We start from the raw sequence: 20,702 nt of genomic DNA, 5'->3' as shown, positions 1-20,702 counted from the left end.
TGAGACCACAATATGTATCAAACTCTAATTATCCAAAACATGTTATAATGCAACTACTATGAGATAAATGTAATTAATGGTATCAAATGCACAATTAAACACTCATAACACCATAGCTAATTAGGGAAACCCTACCTTGAGTTTATCTTCATAATTCCACAAGCTAATCCCTAGAAATGCTCCTCAATGAAGCTTCCTAGACATATTAGTTATTATAATTAACACTACGATCTAGTATAACAACATACTAACTTAATCCTTTCAATTCTTACAACATTATTAAGTAAGGATTAACCTACTAACTAAATAGAGTTATTAAAACATAATAGAGGAGAAGAGGAAGTGTAGATCTACTTACAACAAAGAAGAAAGACTAAGGAGCCAAGAATCTCCTTTAGAGAAATTAGGGTTCTTGAGAGGATTTGATGGTGGAGAGTTTAGAGAGAACTTGGTGAAGTTTAGAGAGTGGTGAATAGTGTTTGAGAGGGGTTTTGGTGTATGAAATCTGAAATGATAGGGTCATGAAAGCGACATCTCACCAAACATTTGCCGTATAAAACTCACTCGACTGGAACTCGGTCGAGTGGAAGGCCACTCGATCGAGTGGAGGCTCCACTCGGTTGAGTGGTTGGTCACTCGGTCGAGTGACCGACTTTCCAGGCTTTTCAGCCTACTGTATTGGAGTACTCAGTCCTCCACTCGGTCGAGTGGATCTGCACTCGGCCGAGTGGATTCTTTATTCGGTCTAGCTATACTTAAATAAATACGAGGTATTACAATCTACCCCCCCTTAAAAGAACTTCGTCCCCGAAGTTCACTCCCGACACTAGGTATGGAATATACCCCCCCCCCCCCCCCCCCCCCAAGGTGCACTATGGCGAGTCGGAGTAAATATAAGACTAGGGTTGACTCAAAGGTGACATTAGGTGGCGGTTATCTACATATACGAAAAGAGAAAAGAAAGAAAACTCTATTTAAGGTACTTGCGTAGTACGCCCTACCTCTCTAGAAACATGGTTACAACCTCGTAACCGAATCATACCTGCTCGAAAAAGTGAGGGTATTGCTCCTTGATGTTCTCCTCGGCCTCCCAAGTGGCCTCCTCCATAAGATGATTGGACCACAACAATTTCACCAAGGTTGTATCACCATGTCTTGTCTTCCTAACCTTTCGGTCTAGGATTTCTTTGGGTGTTTCCACATATGTTAGGGCATCATCAAGTTCAACCATCTCCGCTTCAAGCACGTGATAGTGATCACTTATGTACTTGCGCAATTGAGACACATGGAATACATTGTGAACTCGGTCCAAGGCTGATGGAAGTGTTAAGAGATAAGCGACTTCCCCGACTCTATCGAAGATTTCATAGGAGCCAATGAACTTTTGGCACATCTTGCCCCTTTTTCCAAATCTCATGACTCTTCTCATGGGGGAAACCTTGAGTAGTACCTTGTCTCCTACCGCAAATTCTATGTCACTCCTCCTCAAGTCGGCGTAGCTCTTTTGCCTATCTTGTGCGGCTCTAATCTTCTCACGGATTAGACGGACTTGATCAACCATGTCTTGGATCATTTGAGGCCCTAATATCACGGCTTCGGTGCTATCGTCCCAACATATCGGACTTCGGCATTTCCTCCTATATAAAGCCTCAAATGGGGCCATACCAATGCTAGCATGATAACTATTGTTGTAGTAAAATTCGATCAAGTGTAACCTTTCTTCCCATGAACCTCCAAATTCTAGAACAAAAGCCCTCACATGTCCTCCAACGTTTGAATTGTCCTTTCCGTTTTTCCGTCCATCGCGGGATGGAAGGCCGTGCTCATTTGAGTGGGGTGAGCCTGCGTCCGTGTGGTGAGCCTGTGGCCAGGAGTACTCGGGTCACCCACCTCGCAGGGGAGGACCCTGGGCTTGGCTGCAGGCACAACGAGGACGTTGTGTTCTTTGAGTGGGGGAGTTTGTAACACCCCAAGAGTTTGAGAGGAGATTTGTCCCACATTGGGAAATTGAGTAGCTTGTGATATAAAGGATTCCACTCACCACTTACTAACAAGGCCTTGTGCTTTTGGGCTTAAGTGAGGACAAATAATGGCCCAAAGGTACAAATCCCAACAAATTAGGGTTGTGTTACGACGGTGGTGGGTTGGGTTGTTATACTCTTGCCAAACCTTGTGATGAGCCGCGAATCTCGATCTGAAACAATGTCCTTCGGGAACCCATGAAGCTTGAACACATACTTGCAATATGCATTAGCTAATTCTACCTTGCTCCAAGTATCCTTCATTGGAATGAAGTGAGCCGACTTGGTTAGTCTATCCACGATAACCCAAATCATATTGTTCCCTTTTGAGTCCTTGGTAAGCGCACTATAAAGTCCATGGAGATTGACTACCATTTCCATTCCGACACATCCAAAGGTTGCACCTTTCCTTGCGGTCTCTTGTGCTCCCTCTTTACTCTTTGGCAAGTCATACACCTTGCCACAAATTCCGCCACTTCCTTCTTCATATTTTGTCACCAAAAGGGCTTCTTGAGGTCTTTATATAGCTTGTCACCACCCAGGTGTACCGAGTATGGTGTATTATGAGCTTCATTCATTATCTTCTTCTTAAGTTCTTCATCACTTGGCATGCACCATCTCCCTTTGAATCTAAGGCTCCCATCCATATATAACTCAAACCTAGAAGGCTCCCCTTTGTCTAATAATCCTTTCCATTCTTGGATCTTCACATCACTTGCTTCTCTTTCCCGAATTTCCTCATACAACTCGGGTTCTAGAGTTAAGTATCCAATTGATTCCCCCTTCCTTATCATATGAATGCCCATTTCCTTACTTCTTTCTTTAATCTTACCATGGACAAGGCGGTACACAAGGAGTGCACCGACTTCCTACTCAAGGCATTGGCCACCACGTTAGCCTTCCCTTCATGATAGAGTATTTCCATATCATAGTCCCCAATTAGCTCAATCCATCTCATTTGCCTCACATTCAACTCCTTTTGGGTCTAGATGTACTTCAAACTTTTGTGATCGGAAAACACCTTAAAGGTTGTTCCATACAAGTAATGCCTCTAAATCTTCAATTCCAAAACAATGGCTCCTAATGATCTAAGTCGTGAGTCAGGTAATTGTCCTCATGAGTCTTCAATTGTCTTGATGCATAGGCTATGACCCTACCATCTTGCATAAGTACGCACCCTAAGCCATTCTTTGATGCATCGGTGTAAACTTCAAATTCTCACTTCCTTCCGGCAAGGCTAAAACCGGGGCCGTGGTTATGTGCTCCTTTAGAGTTAAGAAGGCCGTCTCACAACTCCCGTCCCACTTGAAATGGCTTTCCTTCTACATTAGCGATGTCAAAGGTCTTGCGATCTTAAAGAAGTCTTTCACAAACCGACGATGGTACCCGGCTAGACCTAAGATGCTTCTAACCTCCGCCACATTCTTGGGTGCTACCCACCTAGACACGACCTCAATCTTGGTGGGATCCACGACAACGCCTTCTTTTGGTATGATATGGCCAAAGAAAGCCACTTTCTCTAGCCAAAACTCACACTTACTAAGCTTTGCATAAAATTGGTGCTCCCTCAAGGTTGCAATACTATCCTTAGGTGCTCCTCATGCTCTTCTTTGGTCTTGGAGTAGACCAAGATATCGTCTATGAATACCACCACGAACTTGTCCATGTATGGACTAAACACTCTATTCATAAGATCCATGAAAGCGGCCGGTGCACTTGTTAGTCCAAACGACATTACCACAAACTCATAATTTCCATATCTTGATCTAATAGTGGTCTTTGGGATGTCCTCATCTTTGATCTTCAATTGGTGATAGCCCGAACGTAGGTCAATCTTTGAAAACACTTCGGCTCCACTAAGTTGGTCAAACAAGTCATCAATCCTTGGTAGAGGGTATTTGTTTTTGACGGTAACATTGTTCAACTCCCTATAATCAATGCACAATCTCAACGTTCCATCCTTCTTCTTTACAAATTGAATCGGTTCTCCCCATGGTGAAACACTCAGTCTAATGTAACCCTTGTCCACCAATTCCCAAAGTTGTTTCTTCAATTCCTCTAGCTCCTTTGGATTCATCCGGTACGGGGCCTTAGAAATCGGTCCCGCACCCGGTTTCAAGTCTACTCTGAACTCCACTTCTCTCGGTGGAGGTAATCCGGGCAATTCCTCTGGAAATACATCCTCAAATTCCCCCACCACCGGTATATCCCTAGATTGAGGCCTCTCAACACTAGTATCCCACACGTGGCATAAGATCATTGGGTACTTCTTCTTTAGGCAAGGCTTTAGGGTCATCACCGAAACTAGTTTTACCTTAGGCTTAACTAGGTAACCTTTGTATGACACCCTAGTACCCTTAGGTCCTTTCAAAGAAATCTTATTTTCGTAGCAATCTATGTTGGCTTTGTGTCAACTTAACCAATCCAAGCCTAGAATTATCTCAAACCCCTCCAAAGAAAATTCTAAAAGATCTACCGGGAAATTTGTTTTATGAATTAAGACGGGTACTTCTTTGTAAATCCTTAAAACATGTAATAGACTCCCCCGAAGGTAAGGTCACGTCATCCTTGGCTAGTTCGCCCTCTCTTAATCTTAAGGTCGGTACACAGCTCCTAGACACGAAGGAATGTGTGGCCCCCGAGTCAAATAAAATAAAGCATGGGTGAGAGTTAACAAGAAATGTACCGGATACAACGTGGGCGTCTTCCTCGTCACTTCTCTTGTCCATGGCAAAGAGCTTGCCACTAGTCTTGGGGCCTCCTTGGACCGTGTTAGCCAATTGAGTTGGCCTATTCCCGGAAGTATTGCCCTCCGCATAGCTTGTTGCCCTTGATGAGGTTCCCCGGTTGAAGTTCCCTCGATTGTTTCTGCCATTGAAGGTGGGATTTGCATTCCTTGGGTTACTCCAAGCCCCCGAGTTCCGGTTGCTTACCCCACTTTGGGAAGGGATGTGTTAAGAGTTTCCTTGTCCAAATCTCTAGTTATGTCCCTTTTGAGAACTAGTGCATTCCACCCTTTTGTGACCGAGGCCACCACAATTATAGCACCTTAACCCTCCTCCTTCACTAGCGACCCTATTCCCATAGTTCCTTGTCCCACCAAAGCTATTTCCTTGTGCTCCTCCCGAGTACGACTTGGATTGGTTAAAAGTAATCTTCTTGGGTTGATATCCCCCTTCACCTTCATTCCTCCTTTTCTCCCCGGACCTCTCTTTAGCATCTTTGGTGAAACCAAGTAGCCTCTCCGCGGTACCGGCCCTGGCATAGACTTCTTTCACACTAGACAAATCTCCGGGTGGGAGCTTCTCCAAAAGCTTGACAGTCAAACCTCTCTCAAACTTGAGAGTCAAATGATATTGGTTAAGGTGAAAGTCCTCCACGTAAGTAGCGAGCTCACAAAAGCGGATGTAGTAGTCTTGCACGGTCATAGGATCAGTCATAATGAATAGGTCGAATTCCGCTCGAAGCTTGCACCTCACGTGCTCGGTGCTGAACTCATTCCTCATCTCCATCTTGAAATCGGCCCAAGGGATGGCGGCTTCGCCCCTCTCTTCATATAAGTTCATCATAGTTTCCCGCTCCTTGTCCCACCAACCTCCCGCAAGTCCTCCCAAGTAGAAGGCGGCTTGCTCCACGTTAAGCTCTTCCGGGCACCTCACTACCTCGAACACGTTCTCCATCTCTCTCACCCAATTGCTAAAAAGGCATGGCTCCCCCACCCTAAGGTACTTGGTGGGGAGGTGGCGTGAGATGGCGGTGCTTACGGCCGAGGCATCAATTGCCGCATCTCTCTCTCGGGTGACATTCCTAAGCGCTTCGGTGAGGGCCTCATTTTGAGCAATGAGCCGCTCCATTTCCTCCTCGGACACGCGAGGCAGAGGGGAGGGAGTTCTTGCAAGGGATCTTGGCATAATGTCTCTTCAATAAGTATAAAAAACGTCAATACATGCCTCAAAACACGAGCCAATGGGTATTGACCACTATACAGGTCCACTCGGTCTAGTGAAATAAGTCACTTGGTCGAGTGGTGAGCCCACTCGGTCGAGTGGTGTCCCACTCGGTCGACTGTCTCAACAATCAGAAGGTTTCCCAAAATCCCCAGGGGTTCACTTGATCGAGTGGTCTCACAGCTCAGTCGAGTGCGATACACTCAGTCGAGTGAATCTTTCACTCGGTTGAGTCCCACAATAATCAGAATATTTCCAGAATTCTCTCACAATCCACTCGGTCGAGTAGCCATATTACTCAGTCGAGTAGGACACACTCGATCGATTGAGACCTTCACTCGGCCGAGTGTGGCAACTTACAGGGGCTCTTTTGATTCTGGAATGGTGTCCACTCGGTCGAGTGGGAGGGGCACTCGTTCGAGTCCTATCTAGTCGTCCGAGTTCCTCTCTTCACTTGGCCGAGTACACTACATAAGGGTTATTTACCCATTCTACTCACACAAGTCCACATATAACCCTATTCACATGTTCCTATATGCAAGAACGGGAGAGAATATAGACATATACACAAAATATGACACACGTATGACGGCACTTAACACGTATACTTACTCTTATACATTCCACCTATCTTTCTCAAAAGTCTACCATTATTGAGCACATTACCATGTAAGACATCCCCAAGCATACCAAATTCCACAACATCAAGCAAGAAGTATGCAACAATCATATACACCAAACACGTCCCATTACCCACGCGTAGTGACCGACTCAAGTTAAGAGGGTAAGTACTCAACCTTGAGAAGTCTCCCAAGCTTGTCACAAAACCTCTAAAACTCAAACCGGGTTCATTTTAAATTGACTCACCCTAGTTTATTAGTTCATTGGTTAGGCTCCAAACCGTCGCTCTGATACCACTTTGTAACACCCCATATGTCGGGACCCTTCCTCTAGGCAATTCCCATCACATGGAGGTGTCACATACCTTGGTTTCCCAAGAGTGTAGTGCGAACAACATGTAAAGAAGTACTTTAGATAACATAAATAGTTAATTTGTAAAGTCAAGTGACCATAAGTTAAGGGATATGAAAATCATCCCAATTATGCAAACAAATCGAAAGGAGTTTAAATGTCAAAAGCTAAATAAGAACAAGCGGGGACAACGAGGTAGACCGCTCCCAAGCCCGCTACTCCAACATGTGCACCTGTCGACACCGCTCCCAATATGGGCGGAAATCACCATATGGTTCATCACAGACATTCAAACCCAAGTGTTAGCCAATGATATGAATGTTCAATAATAAACAAGAGATGCAACTAACTTACTAATTTAATGAGGTATGTAAACATGACAAGTATCCACCAAACTCATCTCCTCCAACCGTGACCGGGACACGCCCACGACGTTACCAAAACCACTAAGGTACTCGGAACACGTCTGTGGTATCGGGCCCGAGTGCGACTCGAGTCCCCTGCCAGACCACATGCCTCACCGCATGAGTCCCTCCATAACCCAAGTACTAATGTGCACATTCCCTTGGAGTAGGAAGCTCCAAGGAAGAATTGAGCGGAAGACGGTTTCTCAACCACCTTCCGTCTGCAAAACCATCATTAACATCCCCCAACAATCTCCAATGTCAATAATTCACCAACAACAAGAACAATTAATCAAACAAGCATGCCATTAAATTCATACAACAACCAATTCATGCTCATAACTTCATTAATTCATTTTCTCTTCTTTCAATTGCTTAATAAAATGTTACAGTGCAAGATAATTAATACTAGATTCATTCACCATATTCATTCTTCCCAAAATCATAATGAGACCACAATATGTATCAAACCCTAATTATCCAAAACATGTTATAATGCAACTATTATGAGATAAATGTAATTAATGGTATCAAATGCACAATTAAACACTCATAACACCATAGCTAAGTAGGGAAACCCTACCTTGAGCTTATCTTCACAATTCCACAAGCTAATCCCTAGAAATGATCCTCAATGAAGCTTCCTACATATATTAGTTATTATAATTAACACTACAATCTACAATAACAACATACTAACTTAACCCCTTGAATTCTTACAACATAATTAAGTAAGGATTAATCTACTAACTAAATAGAGTTATTAAAACAAAATAGAGGAGAAGAGGAAGTGTAGATCTACTTACAACAAAGAAGAAAGGCTAAAGAGGCAAGAATATCCTTTAGAGAAATTTGGGTTCTTGAGAGGATTTGATGGTGGAGAGTTTAGAGACAAGTTGGTGAAGTTTAGAGAGTGGTGAATAGTGTTTGAGAGGGGTTTTGGTGTAGGAAATCTGAAATGATAGGGTTATGAAAGCGACAACTCACCAAACATTCCCGTATAAAACTCACTCGACCATTACTCGATCGAGTGGAAGGCCACTCGATCGAGTGGATGGTCATTCGGTCGAGTGATCGACTTTTCAGGCATTCCAGCCTACTGTATTGGAGTACTCGGTCCTCCACTCGGTCGAGTGCATCTGCACTCGGCCGAGTGGGTTCTTTATTCGGTCTAGCTATACTTAAATAAATACGAGGTATTACAAAATATAAGACTTAGAAGCATTTGTGGGGTAAATGTCAAAAATCGAAATGGACCTTATAAGGCCCTAGTGGACCGGTTTTTTGTGGGCACAACAAGTGCCCATGTTGTTGTCATTCTCCACTATGGATTGTCTCTTAAATTTGCCTATATATACCCAACTATTCGCATGATTCATTTGATGAAAATTTAAAGAAAAAAAAAATTCTCCTTATACTCTTCACTTGGCCGGTTTTTGGTGAAGAAAATAGGATCTTATTTTGTCCATTTTTCTTCATCAAAAATTGATCAAAAGTTGATCATAAATCAATCAAATAAATTCAAATATATATATATATTACACATCAAGTATTATTAATAGTAATAATATATACATAATATAAGGTTTACTACTAATATTATCTAGTTAGTAACATTAGTAGTATTTTGGGTTAAGTCTTGGGTGCTCACCTTAGGAGATCACCTAATTTGGTGATTGGGTTTTGGAGGATCATTCATCCATTTTTATAGCTCAAGAACTACAAAGGTAGGAGACCTTTGTAGTACCCAAATTTCCCATTTTCTCAATGTAAGGACATTTCTACCTATTAATTTTTGCATGCATGTAGATTTTAGATCACTAAATAAAATTAACATGTAATTTTATTTTCTTTAAGAAAGTCTTAATTGGTCTAAAATACTAACAGGGACAAGGAGGTCGGGCTGCTTTATTCCTAATATGGGCCATAGGAATAAGAGGTGGGAGAGTGTCACAAGGTAAAGGGATTGACAAATACGTGGAGATCTTTCACGCGTTGTTATCAGTTAGCCATTGTAATTGCTTCATGTATGACACAGTAAAAAGACACAAGCTATCAATGTCCGGATCCGCATGTCCAACGGGCCTCATGCCCCGAAGAAAGTCAGGAAAGAGGCGGCGGACGATTTGTGTAACCAACCCCCCGCAGTGAATGGAAAACAAAGCTCTGATTGCGACATTAGTAAATCGCTGAGCAACGAGATAAGCAATATTAAGAACAAAATGAGTTCCACTATCAATGTTTAGATAGTCTGCTAAAATAGAAAACTCTCCAGAATTCACATTGTTGGACTCTTTCCTAGCGAAAATAGTACCGCCTATAAGGCGGAGCTAGACACGGATAGGTGGGTGATGAACAAATTTCCCCCTCTTCCTACCCTCAAAGTGGTCAGCTATGGTGCCCCATATGGAGTCAACTAACTTCCGATGGGCCGTGTGTGGTCCCTCACTGTGTTAGCCTAAGTAAGCGCCAAACTCAGCTAAGGTTATTCTAAATTCACAGTTGAACAGACGGAAGTGGACGCAAGTAGAGTTCGTGTCTTTTTCATAGTCCGCTGCATACATTTGGACACGTAGTCCATAACTACCAAAATACACTTATTGCCTTTACTAGACGGGAATGGTCCTTGGAAGTCGATGCCCCAGACATCGAAAATTCCAACCTCTAAAATGCCAACCTGAGGCATCTCGTGTGTCCTTGAAATATTTCCTGTCCGCTGACACGCATCACAAGCTACAACAAAATCCTTAGCATCTTTAAACATGGATGGCCAATAAAAACCAGACTGAAGTATCTTAGCCACGGTCCTAGAGGGACTGTGGTGACCACCATAGGAGGAAGAATGGCATGCTTCTAGGATATCTTTACTCTCCCACTGCGGTATACACCGTCTGTAAAGACCATCAGCACATTCCTTAAATAGATAAGGATCATCCCAGAAGTACTACTTCACGTCATGAAGGAACTGCTTCCTCTGCTGATATGACAAGTCAGGAGGTAATAAATCACCTACAATAAAATTAGCATAATCAGCATACAAAGGAGTTTCAGCATTAGAAATAGCCAACAAAATATCATCAGGAAAGGAGTCATCAATAGGTAAAGAATCTCCCCCTTCTTGCAATGGTAGGCGTGATAAATGATCAGCTACCAAATTCTCAGCGTCTTCTTATCTTTAATCTCTAAATCAAACTCCTGAAGAAGGAGTATCCATCGCAATAGTCTTAGCTTGGCTTCTTTTTTAGCAAATAGGTACCTCGGCGCTGCATGGTCAGAAAATACAGTAACTTTCGAGCCTAATAAGTAGGACCTGAATTTCTCCAACGCACATACCACAACTAACAGCTCCTTCTCTGTTGTTGCATATTTCACCTGAGCCTCATCCAAAGTTCGGCTCTCATAGTAAATAGCACTCAAAGCTTTGTCTTTCCGCTGGCCTAGCACCGCGCCAATTGCATAGTCACTAGCGTCGCATATAATCTCAAAGGGCGGCTCCCATTCTGAAGGCTGAATTATCGGTGTTGTAATTAAGGCCTGCTTCAACCTGTTAAAAGCAGTAAGACATTCATTAGTAAAATTAAATGGAGTATCCTTAAGTAGCAATTGTGTAAGTGTTTTAGAAATTTTAGAAAAGTCCTTAATGAACCGGCGGTAAAAGCCAGCATGACCAAGGAAGCTCCTAACTCCCTTAACATTAACGGGAGGAGGTAATTACTCAATCACTTGCACCTTTGCTTTATCAACCTAAATACCCTTATCAGACACTAAGTGCCCAAGGACGATGCCCTCATTGACCATAAAATCGCACTTCTCCAAATTTAGCCTTAAATTAACTTCAATGCATCGCTGTAAAACTTTCTCAAGGTTAGACAAACAATCATCAAAATCATTACCATAGACGCTGAAATCGTCCATAAATACCTCCATAATAGACTCTATATACTCAGAAAATATCCCCATCATAAACCTCGTAAAGGTAGCTGGGGTATTACACAATCCAAATGGCATTCTGCGATAAGCAAAAACGCCATGCGGGCAAGGAAAAGTAGTATTTTCCTGATCGTCAGGATGGATTGGGATCTGAAATAAACCTGAATATCCATCTAAGTAACAGAAAAATTTATGTGAGGCTAATCTCTCTACCATCTTATCAATAAAAGGAAGGGGGAAGTGATCTTTCTTGGTGGCGGCATTTAATTGTCTGTAGTCAATGCACATCCGCCAACCTGTTACTACTCTAGTTGGTATTAGTTCATTTTTCTCATTTTTCACCACCGTAGTCCCTGCTTTCTTTGGGACTACCTGAACTGGACTTACCCACTTGTAGTTTCCAACGATGTAAATAATACCTGCATCAAGTAGTTTCATCACCTCTGCCATAATAACATCCTGCATCTTCGGATTCAACTTTCACTAACCCTACTGGCAAGGTTGATGTCCTTCCTTTAGCACAATTCTGTGCATACAAATGTGAGGATTGATGCCCTTAAGGTCATCTAAACTGTATCCTAGAGCTTTCTTGTTTTTCTTAAGAATGACCAACAAAGCAGAAAGTTGGTTATCATCAAGTTTAGCATTAACAATAACAGGATATTGCTCAGAATCATTTAAGAACACATATTTAAGATGAGAAGGAAGAGGTTTAAGCTCTAGTATCTTTACCTCAACAGCATAAGAGGTTTCCATAATGGCGTTTACTGACTCACCTTTCTTAATAGTGAACTCCTTAACTTTTAGAGCATCTTTCATTGTCCTGTAGTCAACTTGTACATCCTCTGCAAAATCATCAAGAGCTATCAAAGCTTCTAACAGGTCCTGATACGTGTATTTTATATAGTCTTTTTAGGCCTCTTTATGCACTTATTTCTATGTTATCCTCATAGTTTTATGCTACTAAATGCCCCGAATATTCTACTTTGGTTTGTTTTGCTTTATTTGCAGGAATGGACCTGAAAGTGGTGAAATCAAGCCTTTTATCGTCCGTTTTGCATGCTTTTGGAGGATGAGTGGATTTGGAGCGGAAATACCGTTGTTATGGGATGCGTGAAGTCATTTTGGAAGCTAAATAAATAAGTCGATGTGAAATCAACAAAACAAGTAGCTGGTTGAGTCCAAGTCATTCGATCGACAGCTTTTGTGGTCGATCGAGTAGTTTTGGATAGAATAAGTCTTCGATCGAGTAACATTTATGTTCGATCGATATGTGCATATTTAGAGTTCCTCGATCGAGTGGTCTGTTTACTCGATCGAGAAGTTTCGCTATGATTCTCTTTGATCGAGTAGTTCTAAATGGCTCGATCGAGTAGTTATCTATTGGGCTCGGGCTTTTTCAGTTTTAATTCATTTCTAGGTTAAATAATTGTCTTTCCTATAAATAGGAAAGACGTTAGACGACTTAGGGTATCACTTACACCACCTCATACATTAATCTTTTCCCTTTCTCTATGTTGAACACTTCTTTTCTTCCGGATCTTATTTAGTAATTTTTTCTCTATTCTCTCTTTATTTTACAATGTTATTTACTTCTTCATCTTCTGCTTTTATTTTATTTACTATGTCTAGCTAATTTCCCTGCTAGGATTTAGGGGAGTCGATGAATCGTTGTTAATTGCTAATTAGGTTTATAGATCGTTCGTTGTTGTTAAGTCTATGTTGTTAATCATTGCTATTAATTGTATCTAGCTATTTGAATCCATGCATTTAGCTTAATTAATTTTGGTAAACCTTAACCTAGACCGGAAGGTTTGAAGGGGTGAGACCCGCAGTGAACAATAGGATGCTTTAGTGAGGGCGGAAGCTAAGCTAATAGTATTTTAGGGCGAATTGAGACCGAAAGGAGATATTTGTTGCACCTTAGACCGACACATTGACTGATCTGTGACCTTAGCTGCAATTAACTGACATTTATTGATGACCCGACAATCCTAGTTTTCTTTCCCTCTTATTAATTTCTTTTAATCTTTCCTCTTGCCTTAACCTCCTTTAGTTTAGTTATTTAAATCAAACCCCCGATCGTGACCTAGACAGACTAGAATTAACAAGTAGATAGTAACCGCCTCCCTGTGGAGATCGACCCTACTTACCGCTGACTTCTGTTAGTTGTACTTAGGTATTTAGTATTGAAACCTGACGACGGTATCAAACTTTGGCGCCGTTGCCGGGGAAGGCAACTACTTTATTTGCTTATTTATTTCTGTCTGTCTTTAGCCTTAAGGGATTTATCCCTTGAGGCTGTTCTTATCTTTTTCTTTACTGCTGTTTTGATATGTCCTACAGGTCCTACCTGGACAGTTCTAGGTAAAAGATCGTCAAAGGGAAGGCTTGAGCACCTTTGACCTTCCACCTATGTTCCACTCTATGGCGCAGCAGGTGGTTTACTGTGGGAGATGTGGTGCTGCTGGGCACAATGCAGTTGTTTGCTTAGCGGGAAACGACGAGCTCTATGCGTTCAAGCAGCATAGAAAAGCTAATCAACCTTTTACAATTGCGCTGCCACATCTACCTTATAAACGAGGCTATCAAAAGCCTTCATTTGTCTGGCCACCGTAAAACAAGCTCCTTCTCCTGATAAACAGAAAGAAGAGATTGCTGAGCTGAAATCTTTGGTCAAGGCGCTTGCACTCCAATTGCAGGAGCATGATAGATTTAATTATGCTCAGAATAATGAGCTCGAGTCTGAAATAGCTCAGTTAGCTACTGAGACGAACTTTAGGCATGCATAGAGTAGTCTTTCCCATGAAGGACCCGAGTTGCCTATTGGTATTGATGATCTATATGACTCGGAGTATGACGGTTTATCAGAAAACGAAGCTTCACACGAGCATTTCTGCACCGTACAACAACAAATGCTCGATCGAACTGATTATTGTGTTCGATCGAGTGTATGTCTGAGGAAATGTTCGATCGAACAGAAAATACCATTCGATCGAACAGCTTTTATGAGGAAGTTCTCGATCGAGCAGATTCTTTTGTTCGATCGAGCAAAATTCAAGAGGAAAGCTCTCGATCGAGTATTATCTCTACTCGATCAACCATTTTGGCCATGGAGAGCATTGATTTGTCACTTGGTTCCGTTTTGGATAACGATTTGGACGAAGATAATGGCTACGGTGAATCACCCCTTTTCAATTCCGAGCTGGACGCGCTAGAGGCTGCGATATATGGGACAAAACCCACAGAGGAGGGTAACGAGAAGACAGCTGAGTCAGTGATTGCTCCTAGTACGGAAGAGGTAATAAATTCCTTTGTCAATGATTCCGTCATTGAGAGTAACCAAACCAAGGTAGTTAACGACAATTTTATTATTGTTGATATTAATAGTACGCTATCTCATATGATTCCTGCTTTTTCTTTTGATGCTCTACCCCCTCCCGGCTGGACAAACAATTTAACGATTTTTCACCATTCTTGTCATCCAAAATTCGTTAGGCTGAAACGGTACCTTAATTTATTTTTAAGTGCTCCTGAGCTCCTTTATTTTTTGGACAAATTTGGGAGCTATCATAGGAAATTTGTTAGGCTTAAACGATTGAACATGCTATTTTCCTATGTTGTTGTTATACTATGGTGCTACATATAGTTTTGTGTAGCACATGCGCAGCTATTTGATCGGTTGCTGCGTGCTCTGAGCTGTTTTGACCAGGCTATATTAGAGAGGCTCTTTGAAGAAAAGAAGGTCGAGCTGGGACCTGTCTGAAACTAGCGCTACCCGGGAGGCAGCCCAGATATTTATTTTTAGTTGTTTTGTTAAACATTTCAATTGCGTTGTAATAATTGGTTGTCATACCATAGACTGGATCAGTTATGCTTGTTTTGTTAGTTTAGCGGGCTGTTTTGTTGCGTCTTTGCAGGAGTCTATTATGGATGGCTCGATCGAGTACTTTATATACTCGATCGAACTCTTTTGCAGCTGATTTCACTCGATCGAGTACAACTTCTTCTCGATCGAGTGCCTGCCAAAGAGGATCTTTCGATCGAGAGCCCTACTTCCTCGATCGAAGTGTTTTGGATGCCCAAGTCACTCGATCGATTATTCTGTTACCTCGATCGAGTGCTTTTGACTTGATTCGCTTCCTATGACGATGCTACTAAGCTACACGTGACATCCCATGTTTATGGTCGGTTTGGGGAGGTCCCTATTCGCATAATCTTGTGAGTTTTTCCGCATCTCTACTCTCTCCTTTTTAGTTTGCATTTCCTTTCCCTATTTTTGAGTAGAATGGTGGCATTGTACGGTTTGGTTTAGGGAGGTTATGCATCAATATCTGTGTCTGCATGTTGTTTTTATTGCATTTCTGTTATCACGTTTAATTTCTGTATTCATTGTTGTTTATTTTATTTTTAAAAAAATAATTCAAAATCTCATAAAAATAAAAAAATTCAAAAAATTCAAAAAAATTTCATGTTTACTTTGGCATATAGGTCGAGTCGGAACGGTAGATTTCAATGATGAAATTGCACTATAATTTGTCCTTTTGCTTAAGCCTTGCATAAATTAATATCTTTAACATTGTCATTTTCATATCTACGAGTTAATGTTAAAATTTAGCTGGACATATAGACTTGACCTGAAATTTTGGCAAGCTACTTATATATTCTAAGGAATTAGAGGCTTATAAACTGGTGTCATTTACGACCAGTTTCATGTAGGATTGTGAGTAGTATACTCCCTGCATAACATGTTCATTAATTTGCACGTATATGAAATTCAATTACTTTCTTGCCTACATACATTCGGGTTTGTGGTTGGTGTCACATGTAGGGAGGTGCTTACATTCCCCTTTCTTTCATTTTTACACATTTAACTCCACATTAGCCAAATTTGCATGTTGACCCTTAACTACGTCCAAATTTAGCCTGTCTTGTCAAGCTAGTTAGTGTATGTTTTGCGTTATATAATTTATTGTGCCAAGTTTGGCTTGTATCTGATAATTTGGAGTTGGTAATTTATGAAGAAAAGGAGGATGAGAAAAGAAAATTGAAAAAATATAGAAAATGAAAAAAAAAACGTGAATGAAAAGGAAAAAAAGAAACCGAGAAGGAAAAAAAAGAGAATTTGTTTGTTGAGACGGTTTCACTCCTATGCTTTATTTGTATCTATTGAGGAGTATGTTCGGTTCGGTTTGGTGAGTTTGAATTCCAAATTAAGGGCATTGTGTTTAATTTTGATGGATGAGAAATGGATGTTGTCAGTTTGGCTGTATTTAGGTACTAGCTTGGCCGCCTATACCCTCACATTTCCAAAAATGTTTTGCCTTTTCTTACCCATTACCTCACTTTACCATCCTTTTGTAAGCCCTCAGCTGTGACGGACCTTGTTTGGTTGGAATGTATGTACGGTGGCTAGAATTGTCTATCATATTAGTTGCATGCATGTTTATGTAGGTCGTAGTTTAGGTGAGCGACTATATTTCTTTCTCTCTTACACTCATATGCTTACCCTTTGCTTCATGAGAGAAGAGTGACCCGTGAGAGTCCATCATTAAAGGTCTTGCAAGGTCGACGGTTCAGCTTTAATATAAACATCTTACAACTCATTTGTATTTGACTGCTTTGCTATCAGTATTAGTTTGTTTGCATTAAATCGCTTTAAGTGGGAATTTGTAGCTAGCTCTGAGCTTTCTTTTCCGTTCCATTAGTTCGCATTTAGTTTACTCAAGGACGAGTAAAGGTTTGGTTTGGGGAGATTTGATACGTGCATTTTATATAGCCTTTTTAGGCCTCTTTATGCACGTATTTCTATGCTATCCTCGTAATTTTATGCTACGAAATGCCCCGAAATTTCTACTTTGGTTTGTTTTGCTTTATTTGCAGGAATGGACCTGAAAGTGGTGGAATCAAGCCTTTTATCGTCCGTTTTGTATGCTTTTGGAGGATGAGTGGATTTGGAGCGGAAATACCGTTGTTATGGGATGCGTGAAGTCATTTTGGAAGCTAAATAAATAAGTCGATGCTGAAATCAACAAAACAAGTAGCTGGTTGAGTCCAACTCATTCGATCGAAAGCTTTTGTGGTCGATCGAGTAGTTTTGGATAGAAGAAGTCTTCGATCGAGTAACATTTATGTTCGATCGATATGTGCATATTTAGAGTTCCACGATCGAGTGGTCTGTTTACTCGATCGAGAGTTTTCGCTATGATTCTGTTCGATCGAGTAGTTCTAAATGGCTCGATCGAGTAGTTATCTATTGGGCTCGGGCTTTTTCAGTTTTATTTCATTTCTAGGTTAAATAATTGTCTTTCCTATAAATAGGAAAGACGCCAGACGACTTAGTGTATCACTTACACCACATCATACATTAATCTTTTACCTTTCTCTCTGTTGAACACTACATTTCTTCCGGATCTTATTTAGTAATTCTTTCTCTATTCTCTCTTTATTTTGCAATGTTATTTACTTCTTCATCTTCTGCTTTTATTTTATTTACTATGTCTAGCTAATTTCCCTGCTAGGATTTAGGGGAGTCGATGAATCGTTGTTAATTGCTAATTAGGTTTATAGATCGTTCGTTGTTGTTAAGTCTATGTTGTTAATCACTGCTATTAATTGTATCTAGCTATTTGAATCGATGCATTTAGCTTAATTAATTTTGGTAAACCTTAACCTAGACCGGAATGTTGGAAGGGGTGAGATCCGCAGTGAACAATAGGATGCTTTAGTGAGGGCAGAACCTAAGCTAATAGTATTATAGGGCGAATTGAGACCGGAAGGAGATATTCGTTGCCCTTTAGACCGACACATCGACTGATATGTGACCTTAGTTGCAATTAACTGACATTCATTAATGACCCGACAATCCTAGTTTTCTTTCCCTCTTATTAATTTCTTTTAATCTTTCCTCTTGCCTTAACCTCCTTTAGTTTAGTTTATTAAAATCAAACTCCCGATCGTGACCTAGACAGACTAGAATTAACAATTAGATAGTGACCGCCTCCCTGTGGAGATCGACCCTACTTACCAATGACTTTTGTTAGTTGTACTTAGGTATTTATTTTTTGAACCTCACGACGGTATCAGGTCCCCTAGAAGGGATCCCGTCCAATAGTCAAACATAGATTCATCTACAATATCTACAGCGTAACATGTATCCTCTATCATAGGCTTAATCAGCGTGCTAGACAAATTAAAAGTCACCTTATCTTCCCCTACCACGAGAGTCAAACGTCTATGTTTGACATCAAAAATAGCCTCTGCATTATGCAAAAATGGCCTACCCAAGATTATAGGAATTTGAGTATCCTCAACCATATCTAACACAATGAAATCAACAGGTATGAAGAATTTACCTATCTAACAGGAACATCCTCTAATACACCTAGAGGTCGCTTAACTATCTGGTCACTCATTTGTAGGTCACGTTGGTAACTTTAAGATGCCCCATGTTCAGTTTCTCGCAAACCGAATAGGGCATGATACTGACATTGGCACCCAAATCACATAAAGTTTTATCCATTACATGAGTGCTAATGGTGCAGAGAATTGAAAAACTACCAGGATCCATCAATTTCGGTGGAGAGTTGCTTTGTAGGAGTGCACTACACTCTTCTGTAAAAGAAATGGTCTCCACTTCGTTAAAGCTTATCTTACGGGTCAAAATATCTTTCATAAATTTGGCATAAGAGGGTACCTGGGTAATTAGCTCGGTAAAAGGTATAGTTACCTGAAGATTTTTGCCGACCTCCAAGAATTTACCAAATTGTTGCTCGACTTTTGTGTTCTTTAGGCGCACCGAAAAAGGAACCTTGATGACGATTGGCGGGTCAGAATCTTTACTCTTCCCTTTATCAGAATTAGACAACTTATCGGTATTAAGAGGCGTCTCATCAGTAACTGGTAACGGATCAACAATCCCGTTAGGCGACAAAGTCGATCGACCATCAGAACCAGTCGATCGACTAACAGGAACGGTCGATCGACTATTTTGCCCAGTCGATCGAATTTTTCAGTCTCGTTGTTGTTTTGTTCTGCGGTTTTAGTCGATCGACCATCAATTGCTGTCGATCGACTTTTTTCAGACTTTACAGCAGCTTCGTCAGCTGCTTTTCCTTCCGCATCCACATGTAACTCCTCAATTATGACCTCTTCAACATTCTCAGGCATCACGGGTCCATCATAAGTAAGACCACTTCGAAGATGAATCGTATTAGACGTGTCATGTGGATTCTCAGGCTAAGACGACAACGTACCTGGTTGTCTACTTGAAGTGGATAATTGGGTAATTTGATTGTCCAACATCTTGTTATGTGCCATTAACTGAGTGATAAGGGCCTCTTTCCTCTGTGAGGCCGCCATCTGTTGCTGTAGCATGGCCTTAATGTCAGACAGGTTATTATTCTGATGTTGTTGACCTCCTTGATTGTTCCTCTGATAACCACCATGTGGTTGATTTCCAGGATTCTAAGGGATAGTGTATGTCGAGTTTGGACCGTGTGGCGATGGTGGAGTTGGGTTTTAGAAACATTCTGGCTCCGATAAGAGAAATTAGGATGCTCTTCAGTCCTCTCATTATAAAAATTTGAGTACGGTGTACCTTGTTTGAAGAACTGAAAAGCATGGACCTTTTCTAGGGGGCTCATACATTCAACTGCACCATGTCCTGCAATACCACATCGCTCACAAGGGGTTTCCTGTTGGGTCATGGCATGAACTGTCTGCTGGTTTCCTAAAGACTGGGCTGTCTTTATTTCGGCAATCTGGGCAGTTAATGCCTCTAACTAAGCTGCAACAGGTCCATCAGATGAACTTTCCCCTCTCGTGCAACCTATGGAGTTCCCATATTTGGCAGTGTGGGTAGCTATCTGGTCAATTAGCTTCCAGGCATTGGCATGATTAGTGTTGTCCTAGAATCTCCCGTTGGCTGAAGAATCAAGTAGAGCCCGATGGTCATTATATAGCCCATTGTAGAACTGGTTGCAGAGAATCCACTTCTGAAACCCATGGTGAGGGACTTAACGAACCAGTCTCTTAAAACGAACCCATGCCTCATTTAAGTCCTCAGTAGGACCTTGTTAGAAACTGGTTATTTGATTTCTTAGAGCATTTGTCTTTTATAGGGAAAATACCTCGTGTAGAAGGCAAGAGTTAAGCTGTTCTAGTCTGTAACCCCTTGATCTTCCATGTCTAAATCACGCAGCCACTCTACAGAACTGTCTCGCAGAGAAAATGGGAAGAGCACCTGTTTTACTTGCTCCTGGGTCACCCTAGTAGTCAAGGGTATGGAGCGGCAGTATGTAATGAATCTCTCCATCTGCGTAGCAGGATCTTCCGTAGCTCCCCCTCCAAACAGATTACTTTTTACCAGATTAATGTAGGATGGCCTTATCTTTAAAGTTCCATTATCCGTCGTAGGGAGTTTGAAT

General features: G+C 41.3%; 1 protein-coding gene and 1 non-coding gene across 2 annotated transcripts; one reads left to right on the top strand and one right to left on the bottom strand.

The window, feature by feature from the left end:
• Positions 1 to 922: 922 nt before the first annotated feature.
• Positions 923 to 1,561, bottom strand: LOC141614153 (uncharacterized). Its single transcript, XM_074432908.1, has 2 exons — positions 1,043 to 1,561; positions 923 to 937 (listed from the first exon to the last, which is right to left on the bottom strand). Exons 1-2 carry the CDS (start codon positions 1,559 to 1,561, stop codon positions 923 to 925), a joined length of 534 nt encoding a protein of 177 aa, XP_074289009.1.
• An 18,713-nt stretch (positions 1,562 to 20,274) lies between these two features.
• LOC141616078 (small nucleolar RNA R71) lies at positions 20,275 to 20,381 on the top strand. Its single transcript, XR_012530452.1, has one exon. It is a non-coding gene; the product is annotated as a small nucleolar RNA R71 (small nucleolar RNA).
• Positions 20,382 to 20,702: the final 321 nt, after the last annotated feature.

This window comes from Silene latifolia, chromosome 11 (assembly GCF_048544455.1).
Source record: "Silene latifolia isolate original U9 population chromosome 11, ASM4854445v1, whole genome shotgun sequence".
In the NCBI taxonomy this organism is placed as follows: Eukaryota; Viridiplantae; Streptophyta; class Magnoliopsida; order Caryophyllales; family Caryophyllaceae; genus Silene; species Silene latifolia.
Note: the sequence above shows the minus strand (reverse complement) of the source record. Positions and strands in the feature narration are given on the sequence as shown.

What these genes read in the sequence shown, in the direction of transcription:
- LOC141614153 (XM_074432908.1), bottom strand. Translation starts at nt 1,561, where the DNA reads ATGGTTGATCAAGTCCGTCTAATCCGTGAGAAGATTAGAGCCGCACAA.